The 24,626-nt window shown below is 37.6% G+C and overlaps 1 protein-coding gene across 4 annotated transcripts in view; it reads left to right on the top strand.

Moving 5' to 3' along the window:
- The window catches only part of LOC124954653 (lachesin-like), a 138,001-nt gene that overhangs the window by 60,291 nt on the left and 53,084 nt on the right, over window positions 1-24,626 (top strand). The window contains exon 1 of one of the 4 annotated variants that reach the window (XM_047507897.1): window positions 13,803-14,112. The exons of the other annotated variants lie outside the window; for them this stretch is intronic. Coding sequence (XP_047363853.1) covers window positions 14,028-14,112 — 85 coding nt within the window. The 5' untranslated portion in view covers window positions 13,803-14,027. Of the gene's footprint in view, window positions 1-13,802; window positions 14,113-24,626 lie in introns of those variants that run through there. 4 annotated transcript variants of the gene reach the window in all.

Here is a 24,626-nt window from a genome sequence, read left to right as displayed (position 1 = left end):
CTATTAACGATCCAACAACATTGTGCAATGCAAACATTGCAAGGGAAATTACTTGATATATACACAGTCTAAGTAGTATAACGTTATAATTAAGGAAACTCAAATACGAGAAACTGAATGAATATTCCACGAAACGATTTTGTTGGATATTCATTCGTCCCTAGTGCGCGTGGTATTAATTCCTTTGGATTTTTTTCTTTTAATAAATCACGATCGGAAGCATAACTAATGGCGGTGCATGTTTTCGGTAAAGCTTTGAAGCTATCGGGATACTTAGCCGCAATGCGGATTTCCCATTTGGTTACGTAGCTTACGTGAGCCTCTCTTAACGCCTACTCTCTCTCTTTCTCTATCTCTCTCTCTCTCTCTCTCTCTCTATCTCTCTCTTTATATATATATATATATATATATATATATATATATATATATATATATATAACCGCATATGTAAGAGGTAGGTAGCACGTGGAAATAGCTAATCTGGTTTCGTTGCGAACACACGCATCGACGATGTGGAGTGGAGGGGTACGGAACTACGTGCAACACGTAAAATCTCCTTATCTCGCGCCAACTGTGTGCCTCTCTCCATCACCCCTCCCCCTTTCTTCGCTCACACACATTCTCTCTCTCTCTCTCTCTCTCTCTCCCTTTCTATTTCTTTGATGCTCAGTACGAAATGATTAACGATATCACAATAGTAGTATTATCCCTTACATGTATGTATATATTGAATTGACTGATAAAGAAATGATGACAGTCGCAAGAATCATCCACGTGAGTTTGTTGTTAATCGAGAAGCAATTAAAAAACTTGATGACCATAAGATAAGAGTAGTAAGGGGGGTTATAAGGCCGACATTCTAAAAGGTATGATAACGCTTTGGGAAACTCTTTTTAACACGACGGACGATGCAAGTACGCCCAATGTAATTTACTTTAGCACGACAGCGTAAATTTCAGGACGATGAGTATGTACGAGCGCCGTTTAACTCGTTTCCATGGGGCAAAGTTTTCCGTTAACACGCTCGTGCAAACGGCTCTCCGTTGGAGTCCACGTAGACTCGCTTGGAATTCAGCCGTGGAAAAAGGGCTGCGTTGGGCTCTTTTCCTCGATTTTATCGGCCGACGTTTTATCGCCGTTGGAAAGGGTAAAATGGTAGTATGAGACGTCTCCATTAAAGCAACGTAAAATAATTGGAATGCGTTAATCGTTCAATGAAACGATCCGTTCGATGATGCTGACGAAGAGAGAAGAAGGCCCGTTTTATAAACCGCTTAACTTTGCTTTTCGTGAGAGGGAGTTGGAAAGTAATTATGCTTCCGGGATTGATAACGACCGCGAAGATTAATATCGGTGGTAGAAAGAGTAAACTTTGATTCCTGGATGTAGGTAGATATACTAGGCGTTATTAATCGACCTTCTTAATCCACCGCAAACTTTTATTCTATCCCTTCGCGATATAAAGAGGACGAAAAACGATAGAAGAAAACTGACTCGTCTCGTCAAAAATTAGAATAATGTAGGATAGTTGAGAGGGAGGAGTGACAAAAGCTTCTAAACTCGGGGAAAGAAAGAGAAATAAGATTTCGATTGGGGTTGGTTTAAAGGAATTACGGCATTCTCGAGGTCGGTGAAAATGGGAGGGATGGAGGGGGACGGACGAACAAGATAGGTCGATGAATTTTTCAGCTTGCAACAGTCGTAACGGTTTAGTATAGAAGAGTACAAGCTCATGGAGCATTAACTTCAAAAGGGTCATTCGCGAGCGCTAAACAACCACTAAAAAAGTCCGGGTTCGTTCGGCGCGTCGGCGTGTACCGAGTAGAGAAATGCGAGGAATTTCGCAGTGAAACTTTTTCCACATACGATGTGTACGAGCGTGAACGACGAGCAACGCATATACAGCGTATACGTGATGTACAACGTACCTAACTAAAGAGCAAGAGAAAGGGAGAGAGAGAGAGAGAGAGAGAGAGAGAGAAAGAGAGAAAGAAAAAGTGAGAGGGTGAGGGAGTGCGCGCGCGGAACTGTATTTTGTCGTCTGCCCGCGAAATCGTCTAGCTTTAAAGCTCACTGGAAATTTGAGGTCGACGCGTTTCGCTCGAAAATACGGTCGACGGTTCGAATACAAGCACGAAATATAATACTCTGGCGGACAATGCGACGAAATTCAACGCTTCCATCCTGTTTTCTAAAATTTTCGCATAACTTTTAATGATCTTACATCTTTCCCCGGTCATTTTGCTATTCCACAGTTCTATGTCTTCTTTGTTCTTTCACTTTCTTTCTTTCTTTATTCTTCAATGTTTCTCTTTTTCTCTCTTTATTTCTTTCTCTTTCTCTTTTTCTCTCATTTCTCTCTCTCTCTCTCTCTCTCTCTCTTTCTCTCTCTTTCTTTTTCTTTCTTTCTGTCTTTATCGTTCATGACGATAACACGACGTATTTTCGTCGGAGACGGTTTGCATTTAGTAGAATTAAGATTTAATTGTCTCGCTCTCAACTCGGTACGCGATATTGCACGAGAGACTGTAAATTAAACGTCTCCTTGTGTGTCCTATAGTAAGAACTTGTTTATATTAACAACGAGAAGCATCGAGCGCAATATTTCTGCTAGTTTTGAAAATGTTAAGAAGGTAGAAATAAAAGGAGTATTTAATTTTGGACGATGAATGGACTCACATTTTTACTGAAATAAAGTATGTTTTATGAGAGTGAGAATTAAAAAAAAAAAAAAAAAAAAAAAAAAGAGAAAAAGAAAAAAAAAGAAAAAAAAAAAGAAAAAACCTAGGTGAGATAGAGCTAATTTCAGTTTTTTATTTGTTTCCTTCTTTTTTTTTTTTTCTTTCTTTTTTCTTTTATCTCCGTTCAAATATAAAATAGTAAAGAAAGTATTTTTGAGGTAATTAGAAAATTTGCAAAAAAGTTCTTAACCAAGAGACAGCGAGCAATACGGAGCAATACCGAGCAATACCCGATCTCTCAATCGTGAAATTACACGAGAGCTAATTGCCTTCGTAACGTTCTCCCTCTCTCTCTCTCTCTCTCTCTCGCTCTCTCTAACTCTAATTCTCTACACCGTGGACTCCGTTATGATCATCCCAACGCAATATCTGTCTATCACGAACGTTCAGGCGGTCATGTTAGAATTTGCAAGCCGATATCGCAAACAACACGATGTTCGTCGTTACATCTGTCAGACTAATAGACCCAGCTCAGAGCTTGGCCACGTTATCGTTCGTCGATGTTCACCCTTCTCACTTTCTCTCTCCTTCTACCTCTATATTTCTCTCTCTCTCTCTCTCTCTCTCTCTCTCTCTCTTTCTCGTAGTAGTAATAGTAGTAGTAGTAGTAGTAGTAGTAATCTCGTGACTCTCGCAGATCTCATCGCAGACGAGGAGCGTCGACTTTGCGTCCGTGAAATCCTGAGTGACTCGTTAATCCGAAGTTAGAGATCCCATGTTATCGTCGATAATAGGATCGCTCTCTCGACCATCTCATATTGACGATACCATGTGCCATCATTATGGCTATCGTCTTTTCATCGTCGATCGTACGAGAAAATATTTTTCGAAATTTTATTCCGAACAAAAGTAGAAAGAGGACAAAGGAGATAAAGGAGGAAAACTTTATACATACATATATCGGACATAATTATCGTAGCACATATAATTATCGAGCGTAACGAGCGCACATCTCTTTTCGAACGTTCGCCACAAATTTCGTGGATTTCTTTTTTCACATTTTGTTTCCCTAAAACCGCATTTTCCCCCTTCTTCTCTCTCTCTCTCTCTCTCTCTCTCTCTCTTTCTCTCTTTCTCTCTTTCTCTCTTTTTCCTGTATTTTTTTTTGCCTTTCGTACCGATTTTTCCCTTCCTTTTATTTAAGGTCCTACGTAAAGGAGAGCGCTCCGATACCACCGCAAATGCAGCTAGTTGTCCATCTTCGTGGTAGGAATTTTCTGCTTTTACTTTTTCTCTACTACTACCTATCCCACAACTGTACGTTTCTCCGCCATCTTCTCCCTTCCCTATTTCCCGCGTTTCAATCTCTTTTCGTGTGCAGAACCCGCAGACAGATTCCTGTTCCGGCACGAGATTTTTACAGCTGGTTTGGCGCTAAATATTTAATGACCGAAGCGCGCTCGAGAAGCTTACGTACGACGAGCGCTTGGAAATTCGTTGAAAGGATAGGGGAGAAGGAGAAAGAGGTTGGGGTGTATGAATCGAGTGAAGGAGGGAGGGAGAGACAGAGAAAGAGTGAGAGAGAAAGACATAAAGGAAAGAGAAAGAGACAGACAGAAAGAGCGAAAATCTGGATTATATTCTTTATATACGAAGTTGCGAAAAAATGAGAGCATGTTACAGTATTTAAAGAAATATATTTTATGTTCCTCTCATTCAAATCGATACGTCTAATGCGAGATACGTTTTCACTGATGAGAATTTCACGATAGTTACTAGCGGTAAATTACCTTATCGCGTGTTAAAAGCCACGAAAGAAAGACAGAGCGAATGAGCAAGTAAAAGAGAGAAAGAGAGAGAGAGAGAGAGAAAGAGAAAAAGGGAGAAAGATACGACACTTGTAAAAGTAATATCGCGTTTCATCCTCGATCGTCACGAATCGTATCTTTAATGAAGTAACCGAATGTCAAGTCTATGAAAATAAATAAAAATGAAAAAAAAAAAAAAGAAAAAAAAAAAGAAATGAAAGAAAGAAAGAAAGAAAGAAAAAAGCATCATAATCCCCGACGTATTTCAAGTTACTTTACTTTAACGAGGAGACACACCGTGATAGTTACAAATGAGTTGAAAGAAAAAAAAAAAGAAAAGAAAAAAAAAAATTTTGCTGACTCGTAAGAATCGTGAAAGAAATAAAAGACGAATATTCATTCTCTTTCCATTCGTCCATCGTCGTCATTGTCTTGACGTGACATTCATCCTTAAATCTGCGATGTATACTATTCTAGTCCCTTGTATACATATTGTATATATATATATATATTGGATAGTAATTTGTGATAACGCGACTTAATACCCCGAAGGCGCAATCTGTAAACTCAAACAAGCGCGGTCGCGTCTAACCGACGGAAGACATATAGTGACGTTCGGTAGAAGGTGGTGCTTGCGTTGACGCTCAAACAGAACTTAATTTCTCCGCAATGAAGTTTCGCCCCGTTCTATCTAAGTAGCAAACGTCGTATCCTTCGTAGTTTTCTGACTTCTGGAAAAAAAAAAGAGAAAAAAGAAAGAAAGAAAAAAAAAAAAAGAACAGAAAGGGAAAAGAGAAAAAAACATAGACGGAGATTGAGAAATTTCGATCGACATTACAATAGATATCCTCATAAAAAGTATTATAGTAACTAACTCGACTATCGTTTACGTGATAGTATTCATTTATCTACAGAAACAGAATCCTATTCGGGGCAAGTGTTTAAAAGATAAATTGTTTGTTTAATCTCAAATCGTTTGGATGTTAATGGCGGACATTTCCGATAAATTGACACTGGCAGGGTGAGATTAACATTAAATACGTTGGTCGGCATAATTGACACATAAACCAAAATGTGTTGCTACGGGTCTAGCCGTATGAGCATTAATGAAGTATGTGTATTATTATATTTTCTCATTTCCTCTCTTTCTCTCTCTCTCTCCCTCTCTCTCTCTCTCTTTCTCTCGTAAATTCTTTCTTTTGCTCTCGTAAATTCGAGAGAACATCGCGTTCGACAAACGCGTAATGGTTTCACGCGAAGATAAACGATTTTTCGTTTTGATTTTCAAAATCTTTGGTTCCGAAACGATATCTATAAATATTCATGGAATATTCGAGATATTAAGGATCTTAAAGGAACCGACGTAATCTCACAGAGAGACGAAAGGATGGTGGCTTTGTTGGTATCTTTGTTATGGGGCTAACCGAGTGGCAATGCCCACAAGACGATTATAAACTAGAGCAATTAATTATAAGTGGTCGTACAGTATAACGACTTCATGGTAGAAATTCCGGCGTGCAACGCCAGTGCATGCCACGAATATTTGGTTTACCATGAAACGCTTCAAGACCGGCCGCGCCTTCGTCTTCCGGCATGCGGTGAAACTGCAGTTCTCTCTATTCTCTACTTTTACTTCGTTTATCTCCGATCCCTCTCCTCTCTTTCTTTTCGTTTTTCTCTCTTCTTCTCGGTAGCTACCCATTACACTCACCCACGCTCCATTTATCAATTACAAGTTGCGCGCGTTGGAGAATAAATGTTGAAAAATCCCATTATCAATGGCGATTCGTGCAGTCCTTTTTTTCTATCTCTCTCTCTCTCTCTCTCTCTCTCTCTCTTGTACTTTTTATTTTTCCCCCCTTTCTCTCTCTCTCTCTCTCTCTCTCTCTATCTCTTCTCCTCCTCCTCCTCCTCCTCCACCTCTTCCTCGTATTCCTACCAACGTTCTATTCATTTCACATCCATTTAAAAGGGTTGAATCCTTTTTTCTTATCCTCGTATCGCCGAGAAACGGCTACGGGAATTATTTTCTCGCTGGAGGGTGAACTGCGATACGCTGACGTTTCAAAGCAACGGGCCGCTTGATTTTACATAATCGCCAAGAGATAACGAAGCTATATGTCTAGTCGATATTCGTTCGCGAATAATACGTTTAATTTTGGACGGCAACGGGAACGGTTGTAAGCTTTAATAAAGAGGTTTGCAAATTAAATTAGATTTGACCATTTCCCGTGCCCCGAGTTAAGCTTCGTATTTTTCTTCTTTAAAGTCTTTACGATAGACACGTTGGAATATCAATGATATTTAAATTAATTGAATATTCTTATGTTAATTGTGACAAAAATTCAATTGTTTTCTTTTTCTTTTTTTTTTTCTTTTTTTTCTTTTCTTTTTCTTTTTCTTTCCTTTTAACTTTTCGTCGATCGAGTTAGTTCGTAAGAATCGTGGAATTCATTCTCGTTAGTTTTATCTTTATTTGATAAAAGAAATTTAAAGATTTATAAAGAAAATAATATGGAATTCGTTTATGGAACGATCGACGAGCAAGGCTCAGGATCGTAAATGTAATAACGATAAAATGTCATTTTAGTAGGAGCCAGCAGGGGAACGATTTCCTCCACATCCCCCCTTCTATGCCTCCTCGCGCTCCTCCCTTGAAGGAAATAACGTATGTTCGGCTTTCCTAATCGGATGTTCGACTGGCTTTTCCGGGATAATAGCTCGAGCAGGTAGGATTAGGCTAGGACAGAGACCGTTCCTGCTCGGATAGCTTTCCTATCGGTTCGATAATTCTGTTCGATGGCTCGAACGAACTGCCAGTGTTGCCATTGAAACACGTTTCTTTTTTTTTCTTTTTTCTTTTTTTCTTTTTTTTTCTTTTTTTTTTTTTTTAACGCATTCAACTCTTTCCGTCCAATCGATCGTTTTGGACTTCTCGATGATAGCTTTTCTAAAGATCTTTTTCCCTTTTAATATCTTAATTTGTGTAGATAGATATGGCCAATAAATGAAATCTCATTTGTCTTATCGGTTATGTATGATAAGATTATTTTCGTTTTCGATATTTAACAAGTATTATAAAATTATAGGTATAAAATGTCAAATCCTCGAAATCATATAAATTTTTAATTGATTATCCTGAAATATCTTGGCATGAATATTTTTCTCATGATATCGATGATTCCTTATCGATTCGTTGTACCTTTATCGAACATATTATGGCCTTTCAAATGATCAAGATTATTTTCAACTGTTCTCGAAATATTAAAGTAATATCTGTCGAACGATAATTACGGAAATCCTCCGGGTCAAGTATCTGTTTTATTAGCTATACCAGATACAAATGAAAACCACATGGTATTTCTCGTCTCGTTCGACTTAATTGCTACCTCCTGGAAACGATTTTGCTTTATCAGCTTGCTCATAGTAGCCTTTCGATATAATCGTGGACTGCTACTATTCTTGTATCATGCGACTGCAAATACGGATTTAATATAATCACGTTGTACCACTAACGAGAATCGACAATTTATAAAGGAACAAGGAACTTTCGAAGGACAATCGAAACAATAAATTTCAAATGATCATTTTAGATAACATAGAACAAAGAATTCGAACGATATTTGACGATAATAGCTACTAGGTTTGAAGATTTTACGGAACTTGACAAAAAAAGAAGAAAAAAAAACAAACAAACGAACAAATAAAAAAAAAAAAAAAAAAAAAAAAAAAAAAGATAAAAAAATAGAGAAAAAAGAAGAAGCAAGAAAAAAAAAAAAAAAAGAAAAAAGAGAGAAAAGGGAAAACGTTTATAAGAGAGAATAAAGAAAAATGAAAGAAAAAGGAAATAGGAAGGAATTACAATTGGATTGACTTTTGCTCGTGTCTGTTTGTACGTAAACTACGGCTTTTCCAAATACAGGAGGATCGTCGACAACGTCTCCTATACTCCTTTGGTACCACGACGATTCGACGCATGTTATTTACTCAATGTTCCCACCGTTGAAAGGCAATTTATCTTGAGCCTCGGACAAACGTCAAAGTGCACCGGCAGAATAATGGTATGGCAGTCCTAGTCGCGGTTAGACAATGATGTCTCGATGCTATCGAACGAGCTCTACTCTCTTCGAACTCCCCTCACATACACACACATACGTACTCGGGCACACACGTGTATATACATATATATATATATATATATATATATATATATATATATGTATATATGTATATAAGTATAAGCGTACGTGGATAATACGACACGCGCACACATGGAAGGTTTCACGCTGTGTCCGCCTAATTACTCGTCCTTATGCGACTCGTTTGTCAAAGGTTCGCAAACACGTTCACTTCCGTAGTACCCCATTCCCCTTCAATGATGCATTAATTGAAGGGCTGCATGCGGTACAGTACTTCGACAATCCCGATTCGACATAAACTAGAGAAAGAAGGAGGAGTGTGGGGAGGAGGGGGGGAGGGGGGAGGGAACGGGCTTTAACTATAAGTTTTCGATCGATGATATCGGTAGAAAATAATCGCCGAACTTTGTCGAGCTTGAAGAAAAATTGGACATCTTTTTTTTTTTTCTTCTTTTCTTCCTTTTCTTCCCTCTCCTCTTCCTCCCCGCCCAATCCACCCTCCCTTCCCCAATATTTTACAGTATGATAGAGTTTCTCCATAAGTTCATTCTATCCGTCAGATCAGTCCCATCGATCTCTCGGAGATATCCCGGAGTTTGTCGTATGTTTATCAATGCGTCAATGTATTGAACATGACTAAGCATAGATATCATAATCGATATCTAACAGGATAGATTTTACGACGTATTATTCGGAATCACGCGTTCCTCTAATCACCGTTAACTCTTAAACATCCCAAGTTTCAATATTGCTATAGTGAGAGGTTGACTTTCTGACGTCATTAAAATATCGTCCAGGATATATTTATAAAGGTACCATGGTATACGTGTTAAAAAGTGATATAGAAAGTTTGTAAGTTTTCTCTTCGCTTTGCTCTTCGGTGCCGTAGTTCTTCCATTGGAGACGTTTAGGTTCGCGAAACATCGTCCTTGGAACGACACGAATAAAGCCGCTTCAGGTTCTTTTGACGGCTTCAACTTATTTCGAAGCAGTCTTCTGCTCCAGGCGGAGTATTCTTCTCCATCACTACCTCTTACCCTCTCATCCTTCCGTACTAGCTTCTGCCAGTCTCTTCTTCCTCTGTTCGTCGTTTACATCTTCGTTCTGGTCCCCGTTTTTGCCTTCGTCGACGATGTCTCTTAACGCTTTCGGCTAAAATCGAATTACTCGCTTTGCGCTTGCACCTTAGCGAAGAGCAGGAAATGAACTTCTAGTCGGTCCCTCGAGTGAAAATTTTGCATGTGCCTCGATATCACGGCCATCTTTCTTCTCGATGTCGGCTACACCGAAGATTTTCTCTTCAAGGCTTTCCTTCCGATGCAAATCTCGAATCTCACGGATTAAAATACCTTTTCCATTTAGTTTTATCCTATCTTACCTTTTTTTCGTTTTACATTTTATATATATATATATATATATATATATATATATATATATGTAGTATATTGCTTTCAGATATGTATAAACGTTTCAAAATGAGCTCTTTGAAAGAAGCAATATTATTTATACATGAGGAATAATTTTATATACGGAAGTGTTATCAATACTCGTTATTTTATTCATAAGATCTTGAATATTGACCAAGATATGAAAATAAATTGATCAAAAAAGGAAATGTGTCAATGTTTGAGAATGACGCGATGGGAAAGTACAGGTGAATTTTGTTTCTTTAAGATGCAAGGTATCGATCTTACTTCTTCTCGGAAAATATTATCGCTTACTACTATCATCAACGAAACAGGATAATTAGCAATGGACTTTCTAAAACCCTGAACAACATCGTTTCGTAAAATAATTCTATGTGAGTTAAATGTCGTTAGTTGTCATCAGGGAAACGATATTTTCAAATCGTTTTCTTACAAATCTACATATCTAAATATCTATCCTTTCATCCTTTTTAGTGTTGATTTTTTTGGTTAAAAATAGAAACGGGTATTACGGTACACGACATATTTCTCTACTCGCAAGCCTCCTTTACGATATCCGTGCCTAAGATAACGTTTTACAAAAATAGGACATCTTTTTTCTCCTTTATGCTAGACATTATCTCGAGTTTCTATGGTAGCATTGAGACGACGCCCTGAATAGTCTGAATTCCGTATTCGCGATCGACGAAAAATTTCAACTACCAAGTCCCCTAGCTTTTCTCCCTAGGCCAAAGAGAATACCATGATAGCGTGAAGGAGATGGTGCTAGAACAGAGAAATAGAAATAGAGAGAGAAAGAGAGAAAGAGAAAGAGAAAGAGAGAGAAAGAGAGAGAGAGAGACAAAGAGAAAAAGAAAGAAACCAGGAAAGAGGAAACCAGTGGATGGAGGGTCGATCAAATTGGTATTCCATTGGACGCTTCTAGTGTAGGGCGATCGCGATGCGTCGTCGTGCGTGCGTAAAAGTAACGCAAAGTGTTCCGATTTAAAAGTCCTTTTCTGAGCAAGATCGAAGGATGAAAGTCGATTGGAAAACGTGCCCGAAGGTAGACAATGACGAAGTTAAGGAGTTAATTGGATGAGTAATTTAATCCCGTGAACGGAGTAACAAACAAATTTGCTTTGTGTGAGTTATCGTTCATTTAACAATTTCCATTTCCTATCTCTGTTTCTCTCATTCTCTCGTACGAAGAGATATAAACAATTCTATCGGAATATTCTCGTGGTCGTTTGAGTTGAAGTGTGCGACGTTAATCGGATGTAATTTCACAGAACTACCTGCTCCCTTAAGAAGCAATAAAGCCACAAACAAGTAACCCAACGAAAGTGGGAAATAACCTGCTTGCTTCTGTTCTCGATATCTTGTCGCTAGACGTTTACGAGAACGTAGGGGAGGGTTCGAGTTAGCTCTTAAAGTCATCGTTCGAAATAGCACGATGCATGTACCTAGCAATGCCTATTGCAAGTATGAGATCCATGTTATGAGTCGAGTTTACGACTCGTACCACCCGTCTACACGATACGAAAGCTTAGGAACCTTCGTAATATATCCTTTCAACTTATTTTTCGATATCTTTTTGATACCTTTTTCAACCTCGTACGTATTATTTCATATCGTATTATTTCTCTTTGAATTTTACTTTAACCGTTATCACGATAGTACCATCCTATCAATGAACTCTTTTTATCATACAATGGTATCGATTTTGAGTTGAGAAATTCATTTTTTAGTTGAATATTTTGATAGTCCCGTGAGAACTCGACGGAGTGCATACCGTATAATTACCACATGGTGCAAGTAATTACGTTACAATGCGATAATCAATGAAGTAGGTCAACGGTTAAAGGTATCGACTGATCGATCAGCAGTTTCAACCCGAAGTACTCCTACCACGTATATTCGTCGATTCCTCGAATCACGAACCTAATTTAACCATTCGACATGAACTCTTCGATAATGTTTCCGTTTTTATCTCGCCTGACTGGCATAACACTAAAAAACCATTTCTCTTTCCGTCCAACGATCGAATCTCAGAATATTTTAAAATGCCCTTATATACATAAGTACACATACACATATATACATATATTTGTATGTATATGTATATATATATATATATATTTAAAAAAAAAACTTCTTTCTAATGCACATAGCAAACTTCTAACGACGCTATTGAAACTTTGCTTGCAGATACATGCTGCTTTGCCGTTGGATACCATAGTGTCATCATTTTTTTTTTTTTTCAGTTTTTTACTTTTTTCCTTCGTTTTCTTTCTCGCTTTTCTATTTTTATTTTTACGTTTATTTTTCTTTTTATCTTTATCATAATATTTTTTTTTTGTTTTCTTTTTTTTTCGTTCAAACGCAACACCGAAAAGTTCGGCGCTCGGCACAACTTTCCACTCGATATAACTTTGCAACTGGATAATTATTTCTCGCTTTAGTCCCTTTTTAATGTCGCCGCTTTGCTGCTTGTTAATTTCCGCGGACAGTTCCGATTTGCAAATTCATTTCAATATCAATCTTTTTCCTTTAGGGACAATTTCAATTTGTACCTTATTTCGTTCGTTACCCGTTGCGTTCGCCGAGCTCAAAGTAGAAGGAAGTTTAATATGACGTTAAGAATATGTGCGAGGAACTTCTATGCTTAAAGTTTAGCTCCGTCTGACTACATTCGCGTACTTACTACTGTGATGCTTCTCTCTGTTTCTGTCTCTCTCTCTCTCTCTCTCTCTTTCTCTCTCTCTCTCTCTCTCTCTCTCTCTCTATTTCTCCTTCTGCTCTTACTCACTCAATCATAGTCGACTAAAGTGTCTAGAAACGTAGAAATCATTATTAATTCATGGATCGAAAATGTACTCTTCTTTAATTAACTACGATAAAGGAATCAATGAATATATCAAAAATACATTATAAGAATATTTTGAAAATAATCAATCAATAATCGAATAACGGGGAACAGATTTTTCTACCATGTTCATTCTTCTTGTTCATTCTTCTATGAAAGGGATGAGATTTGAATGGTATTTCGTTTAAAAAAGGTGTATATTTTGGATATAATATTATCGTATATTCACGCGAGATTCGGAGCTCCACTTTCCTCAGGCTGTTTATAGTCCAGTATAGAGAATAACGTGAGTGAGAGAAAAGGAGAAAAGAGCTTGGAGTTTCGATCGTTCATCGATTCTCTTATAACATGCAGGAAGATAATATCGATGAGAGAAACAGAGAAAGATGATAGATAGATAGATAGATAGATAAATAGATAGATAGATAGATGGATGGATGGATAGAGAAAGGAAGAGAGAGAGAGAGAGAGAGAGAGAGAGAGAGAGAAATAGCTTGAAATCGTCCTCTCTACGTGTGTTTCTCCGTATATCCTCTTGGAAACGTGTCTTTCCTACGAGGAAGGCGGATCCTACGATTCGCGATGGCGGAAGGCACGTGAACCTGGATGGGCGCATGCGAACAAACCCTAAAGCTCGTGACGAGAAAAGCATCTCTCCCTCTCTTTCTCTCTCACACCGTCTTTCCCTCTGTACTCCTCCGTTAGTTCAGCCGTCGCACTTGCTTTCCTTTTCTCTCGTTCGTTCGTTCATTCGTTTGCTTGCTCGCTCGCTTACTCGCTTACTCGCTTGCTCGTTCGTTCGTTCGTTCGTTCGTTCGTTCGCTCGCTCGTTCGTTCGTTCGTTCGTTCGTTCGTTCGTTCGTTCGTTCGTTCGTTCGTTCGTTCGTTCGTTCGTTCGTTCGTTCGTTCGTTCGTTCGTTCGTTCGTTCGTTCGTTCGTTCGTTCGTTCGTTCGTTCGTTCGTTCGTTCGTTCGTTCGTTCGTTCGTTCGTTCGTTCGTTCGCGTTTCACCCCTCTCACCGACACAGAGTGAGGCACAGTAACCCCGTCGTGTGCCAGTCCGCACCGAGATTCCGGCGCGAATCGTCCTTTCTACGTCGCGGCGTCACGCCAAGTTCTAGATGGATGTCGCTGATCCGCACTATTGTCTCAACGTTTTACCTCGTCGCGCAGCTATCGCTGCTACTGATTACTCCTGCGATCGTCGAAGGTCAGTGACGATATTTAAATCGAATTCATTTAGAAAACAGAAAAAAAAGAAAGAAAGAAAGAAAGAAAGAAAAGACAAATTCTTTTTTTTTCTATACCTTTCGTACGAGTCCTCCATCGAATTTCGTTCTGATTCGACTTTCTTACATTTTTTCTTTTATCGTGATAATAATGGTCATCGTTCTCTTGTTCTTTTTTTTTTTTTGTTTTCTTTTTTCTTTCCTTTTTTTCTTTTTCTTTTTTCTTTTATTAAAAAAAAAAAAAAAAAAATAGTGCAAGCCAAGCGCCGGCGAGAGAGAAAGATTTGAAATAAATTTCATTTAATTAAAACGTGACATTTAAATGGAATATATTTGCGAAATATCCTACTTAATGTGACTGCGGTTTTAATACCGGTGATTATCTTCCTGTCCTTTCCTACTGTCTCTTCTTCTATCTATCTTTTTCTATCTCAACGCTTTTGCCCGTGTAATGAAATTTTCTATCAAGGAAAAGTTCGTACCTTGATTTACGTTAACCTCACGTTAAGGCTATGGGTTTTCATTGCGGATGGACTGTAAAGTGTACTTCTTCTTTTTTTTTTCTTCTTCTTTTTTCTTCTTTCTCTTTTTCCTTATCCCATATATTTGTATTTTTTTTTTTCTTTGATAAAACATTTTTACGTAAATGACGATAATACGATAGTAACTAAATTATCACGTGATTTATATTGAATCCTGTCGAAAGGATATGTGTGATCTGTCTTCTTGTGAAAACTCGTTTCTCTATAATACACCAAGTGGAACGTACGAGGAAGAGGATCGTTAACGAATCAGTCGATCGGCTCGATCAAGTAACGAAGTTTTGCACTTGGAAAGTGATATTCGACCGCTGATTGAAATCATGAATAAAACATCAGGACAGAATTTTAGATCACGTTCACCTTACGAGAGAAGGCTATACGCATCGTCGCTTCCAACGTAAATTCGACTTACGTTGGATGCCAGTGGCCTTATCAAGAATTCTTAAAACGTACTACGTTAAAACGGGACGAGAGTAGCTTTACTTTTATTTCGATCGAACGATCTTCTATGTCCCAGTTTTTATCATCCTTTTACACGTTCAAATACAGGGAACAAAACATAGAACGGGATAATAATATTTCTTTTTTCTTCTTTTCCTTTTTTTTTTTTTTATTTCTTTTCCTTTCCTTAATATTATTATATCCTACGAAGAAAATATACATCACGTAACGTCTGGGTTTATATATGAACGTGTCTAACACCTAATTGGCTAAAACCATCGATTTCTCTCGTCGACGTGCGATTATCCACCAATATTCTAATACATTATTTATCTCGGCCTATAAAACCTCGAAGATTTCGTAAAGGCGAAAGGCCTTCCGTTCTTTTGGGGAGAAAACTTTCACCCCTCGATTTCTTACCGAACCATCTCTGGTACGATCGCCTAACTTTCCTTCGTTCGTCGACAATAAAAGCCTTCGGAGAGAGAAAGAGAGAGATAGAAAGAGAGGGAGTGAGAAAAAGACGGGAATGAAGAAGATGCGAGCGAGATATCTACTTTTCTTCGTGTCTTTTTTCACTTCTATCATCTATTACTATCTATTTCTTTCTTTCTCTCTCTTTCTCTTTCATTCCCCTTTTTTCTCTTTTATTCTCTCTCTCTCTCTCTCTCTCTCTCTCTCTCTCTCTCTCTCTCTCTTACATCGACCGGAATTTTTTTCCCAGCAATCGCGAAAAAAAAAAATCGATATCTCGCGGCGCCTATCATTGAATTCACAATGGCATATCCAATGTAAGATGAATCCGTATGGTTGAATTTTCAAATAATATTGCTCGAGACTCGTCTTACTTCGTTACTTTGATTCGATCGAATCAAATTTCGACGATCGACGTTAAACTAAAATGAATTTTTCATTCGACGTAATGGCATCAACCTGTTTCGTTTCTGATTCGTTTCTGTTTCTTGCCTCGAGCACATTTCTTGGATTTTTTATCGAGTTCAGTCTAGATACGATGATTGATTCGTTAGAATCGAGCGAGAAAGCTATTGTCTTCGGTACTCCATTGTACTTTACGGATTGTAAGGTGCAGAAATGTCATTAATATAGTAGAACGCGTAACGTTGTAGCTACATGAAAATTGTTTCCCCACGAAGATCATCGATCATAGAGAAATATAGGACTTTGGTTCGATCTCTGCTTCCACGATCTAAAGTTCACATCAACGAGAGCTTTAACCACGGAGCTAAAACCACTAACGAAGTTACGGCCGCTAATTAGCTACGAGCGAATGGCGAGAGACGAGACCAAAGATGAAGATCTCTTAGTGTCAGGAGAAAGGGAAAATTATGTTATTAGAGCTTTTATAACGCCTCGTCAAAACGAGAATCATAAATACCTTGCATGGGGTAACAGCTGCGCCATAACGATTTATTATCATTAAATTTGCACATTTCACGATCGTATTACGTTAATAAACGAGCTAATCAATTAGAACATTATTACAGTTTACGTGATAACGGTTTACATTTTCAGTAAAAATTATTTTCATTTCCTTTTTTTTCTTTCGATTTTTCCTGCAAAAAAGAAAAAAAGAAGAAAATTGATCTAGACCAATTTTCTTTAATCCTTATGTTTTTTTGTTTTCTCATTTTTTTTTCTTTTTTTTAATATTCTCGTTTTTTCCTCGAAGCGCTTATTACTCCTTCGTTATTTGTTTATTCTTTTTTTTTTTTTTTTTTTTTTTTTTTTTTATTCCATTTCTTTACAAACGCCTGAAAATTTTTACATGTTACATTACAAATCTTCAAGACTCACTGGGATACTTCGGTACGACTCTTGGTTGCAATACCTCGAGTAATAAATAATTGAAGCGATTCAAGTAGAATACATAGCGGATGGAGTAAGAGAGAAGGAAAGGGAAGAGACGAACGACTAGAAAGGTCTGAAAGAGAAGAGAGGAGAGAAAGAGAGAGAAAGAAAGAGAAAGAAACAGATAGAAATTGCAAGAGTGGTAGGAGAGAGGCGGAGGAGGAGGAGGAGGAGGTGAGTGGGTGGGTGGTTGAGAGGTTTTACTCCCGCGCTTCTTCACCGACTCCTCTTTATTTCGGCGTACCGTGGACAAATGCAACTAACGTATCGAACTTCCGTCCGAACTAATTTATGGTGTTGGGATTAGGGGAGTAAAATAAAGAGAGCGAGAAAGAGAGAGAAAGAGAAAGAAAGAGAGAGAGAGAGAGAGAGAGAAAGAGAGAGAGAGATCGAGAAAGAAAGAAAAAGAGTGAGAAAGATAGAGAGAGGGTGAGAGTGGGCTATGGCAATTCTGCAGTGCGGGTAACTACCCCTTCTACGGTATACTCCTTTCTCTTTTCTCTTCGTACGGTCTCTCCGGGCTACGCTCGATGGGTTCAAATGCTTAAGAGGCGAACGTTTCTTCTTGGCTATGGTGAAATATCACTGCTAAGAAAAAGGGAACGGTCGATTCCTCAGAGGGTTGACAAAAACATAGGTAATAAAACTCGCCCACCTTTTCCTCTTTCTTTTCCTCTTATTCTGTATCTTTCAGTTCTTTCGTTCGGCTATCTTTTTACTCTCTTTCCAGTCTCGTACCATTCGACTAATGGAAGGGAAAATATAACGTGACTACTACTCAACTAGAACGATCAGGTTATCGTACACTAATATCTCACCGAATCGTTTCCGTCTTTTCGATGAGATAAAAAAACGAACGGATATAATCGGCAAAGGAGATTAACCATCGTAATTTTGATGTTACCAAATTATACATTAAGAAATACGTTGGGAATAAAGCTTAAAGTCTTCTTTACCTTATTCATTCGTCGAAATCAAACGGTTTAGTTATAATCAAAGAGACAGAGAGAGAAAGAGAGATAGGGAGGGAGGGAGGAAGGGAGGGGGCTGAGGGAAAGAAGGATGAGCCAAAGAGAAACTAAATACGACTTTAATCGTGGAAGGAAAGAAAATGTATTCAGTAGTTCGCGTAAGCGTAAAGGCATTAAGACGTTTGTTTCCATTTCTTTAAGAGTAAGTTTCAAGTGCAATAAAATACATGCGGCTTTTCTTCGTTTCACGCTCGAAAAGAGAAGATGAAAACGAACGGTGACATAAGGCGGCGACGGTGGCGTGGGAGGGAGGGTGGTAGAAGGGGGGTGGGGTGGGGGGGAGGGAAAAGGAAATACTTAAAAACGAGTTGCTCTTAAATTTCATTACCGACGGTGTTGGTGTTTGCTATAAATCATGCTTCTGTCTGAAACAATAAACCGTGTGGAGTAGATGGCCCGTATAAACTTCCGTCGTCTCGATGAAAAATCTCGATGTCTTAGTCTTATCTAAGAGAATGAGACAGAGAATAAGAATAAGAGTTCGAGTAAGAGTAAGAATAAGAGTAAGAAAGAATATGAGAGAAAGAGAGGGAAGGGAAAAGAGAGAGAAACAAGAAATAAGAGGATGAGTTTCCTTGAGAGAGAGAGAGAGAGAGAGAAAGTAAGAGAGAGACAGAGTCACGTACGATCGTTCACCCGGACAGATCGTTACTGAAAGGAATGGTAGGAGAGAACCGCTACTTGATACCCGATTAGAGGACAACGAAGACATCGGAGCCCAGACGACGTTGCCGGGCGTTGTCATCGATAATTGGAGATTGGCTCACGAAGTACTTCGGTCCTTCGTTTGATGTGGTTAGCTTCGGTACGTATTTCTCTCAGTTCATACTCAAGTCCGTTCTACGATCAAGCAATACCCGAGAAATTCGACCGATACTGTCTTTTATTCCTATCACACCTCCGTTAACTTTCTCTCCTATCGATCAGAGAACAATATCTATCACAACTAAATCTCTTCCTTTTAATATCAAAATTTCTATAACTCATTGAATCGTTTTAACGAATCACGTTAGACATGTCGATATACGTATATATTTATATCGTCTAACGTTTTAATGGAAATTCATTGATGTTTAAATTAGATTTAAAGGATCTTCAAACTATCGATAATAATTGATTGATATACGTATGTAGTCGTGTAACGAGCCCTTTCATTTCCTTTTACGGCACTTGCTATTGTCTTTTCGTTCGATGTCACGCGTCAATACCCTCGGCGTGAGAGGGTATCGATTCAAATGGCTGTTGTCGTTAAAACGAAATGAATACCACATGCGTACACTTCTTCGGTTTCATAGTTTTCAGTTTCACTCGTTTTTCATGCGGTTTATATATAAGTCCTCTTGTCGTTTTGTCACGTCGATCCGAAAGTATCACTAATGAGACGTCCCTTTTTCTTCTTCTTTTTCTTTTTTTTCTTTTTTTGTTTTTTTTTTTTTTATTGTTGTTGTTATTGTTGTCGTGTTATTGAAACACCGATGTCATTCCATAATTTTTAATTGATGCTTCGAGCTTCACACATTTTTTTTCTTTTTTTTTTTTATCTAATTCCTTCGAGAGACTCTCACAATTTTTATTGCAAAAGTGAATCAAACGAAAAGTAATTTTCTTTTATTTGCTATATTGTAATACGTTTTAACATTTAACAATGAGAAATTATTTTTCTTGTTATTTCGAGTATCCTCATTCAATTTATGCTAACGTGACTAGATCGTTCGTACTTTGCCAGTCTGTTCTTTTGTCTCTTTAAAAGAAAGACCAGTTGCAAGGGGAGAAAAAGAGAAGAATAGAAACGTATCATTCCAAGTTCTTTGTTCGTTCGGTTTCCAGTCGATAAGAATTCAAACTCACGAAGTTGGTTGTCGACGAGTTCTCCATTCTCCTGCAGGTTTTGCGATAATTTCCGATAAAGGTCAACCCCTCGAAGGCAGAATGCTGCAGGCATTGGGTCTCCCTAAAACATCGAGACCGCATGGCGCTGTATTTGTAGCGATGAACGCTAGAATATAACTGTGGTGTAAGAAGGAAAAGGAGAGAGGAAAAAGAGAGAGAGAGAGAGAGAGAGAATTATACGGTAAATTGCGCTAATTAATGCTAATTGTCCAAACTAATAAATAACTGCATGAATAAACATATCCATTGTCCAAAGCACATAGTAGTTTTCGAGTATCAAGAGAAACGGAAATGAAAGAAGAAATACTTCATATACGTTTAAACACGTTGTTTTTGAAAGTGAACGAGTAAAAAAGGAAAGTAAAAGTGTGAAAGAGTAAGAATCACGGGGAATATTTCACGTATACTGAAATATTCATAGACTTCGATTGTAACGACGATCACGAGATACGAGTCGATCCATTTTGCGATCTATCTTCTTATTCTAGATGCAAAAGAACGATCTTGCTATATGATATATATAAAAATATATATATATATATATATATATATTTTTCTGATCCAACGAAATTCTTTATTTTCGTATACGAAAGAGAGTATTTGGACAGAAGGCGTGCGTGTCCATTCGCAACGTGCTGCATCGTTTTGCATAAAAAATATGAGAAAGAGATATGAAAGAGGATAGATCGGAAAAGAGATAAAAATGTATGCTTTCGAATATGGAATAACGAAAAAAACTCCATTGGTATCTGGACGATTTCGATGACGAAAAGGGAAAAGAGAAAGAGTCTATAAATAACAATATTCGATAGAGGAGAACAACCATCTGTAAAGTTGGAGTGCTCCATACGCTACGGTTATTTAATAAAACTTTCGAAAAGTTCTCAATTTTTTCACACACTGAGAGAGAAAGAGAGAGAGAGAGAGAGAGAGAGAGAGAGAGAGAAATAGAAAAAAAAGATTAATTAAAAATTTTATGAATTTTTATTATTAATAATGAAGATAATATAAATATAATATCGATACTTTTTTACGACACACACATTTTCAAATTGTCTGTATGATCCTTCGGATGATCATTACTTCTGATAAGCGAGAGAAAGAGAAAGAGAAAAAGAGAAAGTTTGAGAGAAAATTAGATGGTAAACTTTTTTTTTATAATTATTATAATTCGTATCTCTCAATAACAAAAATAAAGTTGATACAGAGTGAGAGAGAGAGAGAGAGAGAAAGAGAGAGACCAATGATATTTTAGGTCACTTTCGAAGCTTCGTTGTGCCTGAGATAGAAATCGTTGTCAAAAGCGTACTAGTGCACATAAAAAAAAGGTCTGTGCAAGTTGCTTTTAGGTCCATTAAAAAATTTCATCCTACGAGTAAACCGTGGTACTGCGTTCTCTCTATTTCTCTCTTTTTCACCATCAAGCTCTCCGCCTCATATTTTCAACAAAATGCGAAACGATTAACGCGGTGCGATGGGCTCGCACTCGCGAGAATTAATTTCACCGAGGGTTCGTCGATTTTCATCAAATTTTATCTTTCCTTTTACGACCACCGACATCCTTTCTTTACTTTTTATCTTTTTTTCCCTCCTCCTCCCCTCTCTCTCTCTCTCTCTCTCTCTCTCTCTCTCTCATTTTCCCTCCATGCCTTCTCTTTTGAATATAACGGAACTTCCGTTATATTATGAATCCATTCGGAAAACGCTCGTCGTCATATATACATACATACATACATACACACACATACATACACACACATACACACACATATACACACAACGAGCTAAAGTCGGCTCTAACGATAAACGTACATTTCTATAAATTTTCTGTGATATTGCTCGTACGAATCGAAGTGCAAGTAGTTTGCTTCGACTTTTAACTATCTGATATTAATCCACGGTAATAAGTACGCTAAAGAACTTTGTTCGTGAAACGGCTTTCGAATTTCTTCCTAAGGAATATACGAAGGATTATATTCAAATGCAGAATTTCAATTTATTTGTCTTCAATCGGTATTTCTTTTTATTATACATACACATTTTTTTATTTACTATACACTTGTTTCTACGCACTAAAAAAAAAAAACTAGGATAACGACGATGAGGTCGATTCATTAATTGAAAATTAATCGAATGAATTTGAAAATTTCTAAACTCAAAAATTATTAGATAAATAAATGGACGTTTCCGATCGATGTTCTAATTTCATGAAGAAAATATTTTAATGAAAAGAAATAATTAAAGAAAGAGAGAAAGAGAGAGAGAGAGAGAGAGAGAGAGAGAGAGTATTTCTTGGCTCGTGCGTGTCTCTGGTCAGTTTTCTAGAATTTCGCTCGTTCCAATGATCGCTAGACGTGCGCCATTGCGATGCAATAGTAATGGCACCGTTGGTAATAGTAGTGAGAAGGAAAGAGAGAGAAAAAGAGAGAACGATTCCATTGGTAAAGTTGCATAACCCTCGCAGTGGTTGGCGCGCTCACGCGCACACGTCCAGAGGGAATAATTTTCGCAGCCGCGCCGCTCTAAGTCCCTGGCCCACATATATGAAAAAAGTTAGAGCCAATTATAGTCGGAATATTTCACGAGCGTGGGATTTACGGCACGGTTAAAACCACCAGCTCTTCCTCTTTCTACCACCCCACCTTACCCTCCATATCTACCTACCTACCTACCTACCTACCTACCTACCTACTCTCGTGTGAAAGTAGTTTGAAATGACTTCGGCGATGTTCGAAGCTCTGACAATGGCCTCGGTAATTGGAAAGGTCGTGAATATGCTTGTTCGATAAGGGAAGCATGTCGACGTATAGTTTTCGGTAGGTTCTACAACCTTCACTGTAAGCACCTTCTTAAAGTTTTGATTTCATTTAACGTTGAATGTGAAAGACGGAGATATATAAAAAATATGAGTAAAAGTAAGAGAGATATATTATATAAAGCAATACACGTCGTATATGATCGCTTTGATTATTATCACTCTAAAAATATTATAAGTAACTTTTGCGAATATATCAATGTACTAAATGAAAATGTTAAATGATTTGACAATTTGATAAGACAATTTTTTATTAAAATAAGAAGAAGTTAATCCTTTACATGTAACATTATAATATCTATATGATACTTCCCATTAAGCCTCAAACTTAACAAATTTAATAATTATTGAAAATAAATGCAATTATTTGTTTTAAGAAGAATATACGAGAACATCGGCTAATATAAAGTCTAACTAAAGTCTTATTTTCTATGGCATGTTTCTAAACACGATTTCACAAACTTGATTTGATTATACACATTAATTATTTATAGTACGAACTAGAGTACGCATGTATATATATATATATATACACATGCGGTTTTTGCATAAGCGGCACTACGCGAAATTGACGATGCAGAGCGCATTAATGCTCTTATAAAATTTTAATTATTAAAACGTTTATAAATGTTACATTAACAGGAATATCAATGATAAAAAGAAAATTCGGTTAAACAGGATTCCTATCGAATAGAACGATATAATTTGCCAAAGCAATTTTACATAAATCGATATTATTTATTTAATTTTGACGTTTCATAGATGAAAAATAGAAAAGAATTTATGGTCGTAATTTTTATTTTATATCTTCATTTTATTACAGGTATGAAAAATTCTTAGTAACGTTTTAAAATAAAAGTCTACCAAATCTAATTCCAATTGTCCAATTGACATTATACGACATAATAAAGTTTTAATATATTAAATATATATATATATATATCAATTGTTTATTAAATTTTATAAATTTTATCACAAGAATTTATATCATTTGAAATATTACACGACCGAGTAAACTTATAGAATATCGAAGTGCGATCCTTTGAACTAAAGTACATACAAACGATAAATTAGAAATCTACCAGCAAGCTCTTTTCATTCTCTATATCTCTCTTTTCTTTTGGAAGGTCATTCGTTATCTTCATACGACGCTAAGCGTCTGGAAGCGCAACCACCTTCTGGAGAATCTACCGATTCTCGTCCGGTCACCTCGTAAAACTTGATATCGAGGAAAACCTAAACCAATTAAGGCATCTCCCAAGCGTACTACGGGCAAATGGAGGCAATAAAGTCGCCAAATCTATCGTGCTAAATCATCCTCGACGTAACTTCCAGGAGAGAACACACTCCAAAGACACGCGTGATAAGGAACTTCCTTACCGGAACCGTCCTACTACTCTCTCTCTCTCTCTCCCCCTTTCTCTCTCTCTCTCTCTCTCTCTCTCTTTCTCTCTTCTCTTTCTGTCCTCCGGGAATTCGAGTGCACTCGAAACTTATCGTCCCGTTGCTTCGAATCGTGATTATCATTGAAAGCGCTCGGTAATTCGAGGAAAAACGACGTCCGATGAATTATCTCGGCGCCACGTCGAGTACCGATTAAGGTACCGATTTAACTAGTGTTGAACGAAGAAAGAGATAGAGAGAGAGAGAGAGAGAGAGAGAGAGAGAGAGAGAGAACGAGGAAGTCATTGGGAGAAGATAATTTGAGGGCTTTCGGTTCTCTCCTCGGACTTCCGCTAATACGACCGAGCAGCAATACCATTCTTGACTTCGTGCTTCTTGCTGAGAAGCATTCCTTCGAAATACGAACGTGTTACGTTAGTATTCGAAACTCTGTACTTCCGCAGAAATAGAATTCAAAGGTTAATACGATCGAAAATTACGTTGGACTTGAAACGTTTCCGCAG

This window comes from Vespa velutina, chromosome 16 (genome assembly GCF_912470025.1).
Source record: "Vespa velutina chromosome 16, iVesVel2.1, whole genome shotgun sequence".
Lineage (NCBI taxonomy): Eukaryota > Metazoa > Arthropoda > Insecta > Hymenoptera > Vespidae > Vespa > Vespa velutina.
The sequence above is the reverse complement of the archived record's forward strand: the minus strand, read 5'-3'. Positions and strand labels throughout refer to the sequence as shown.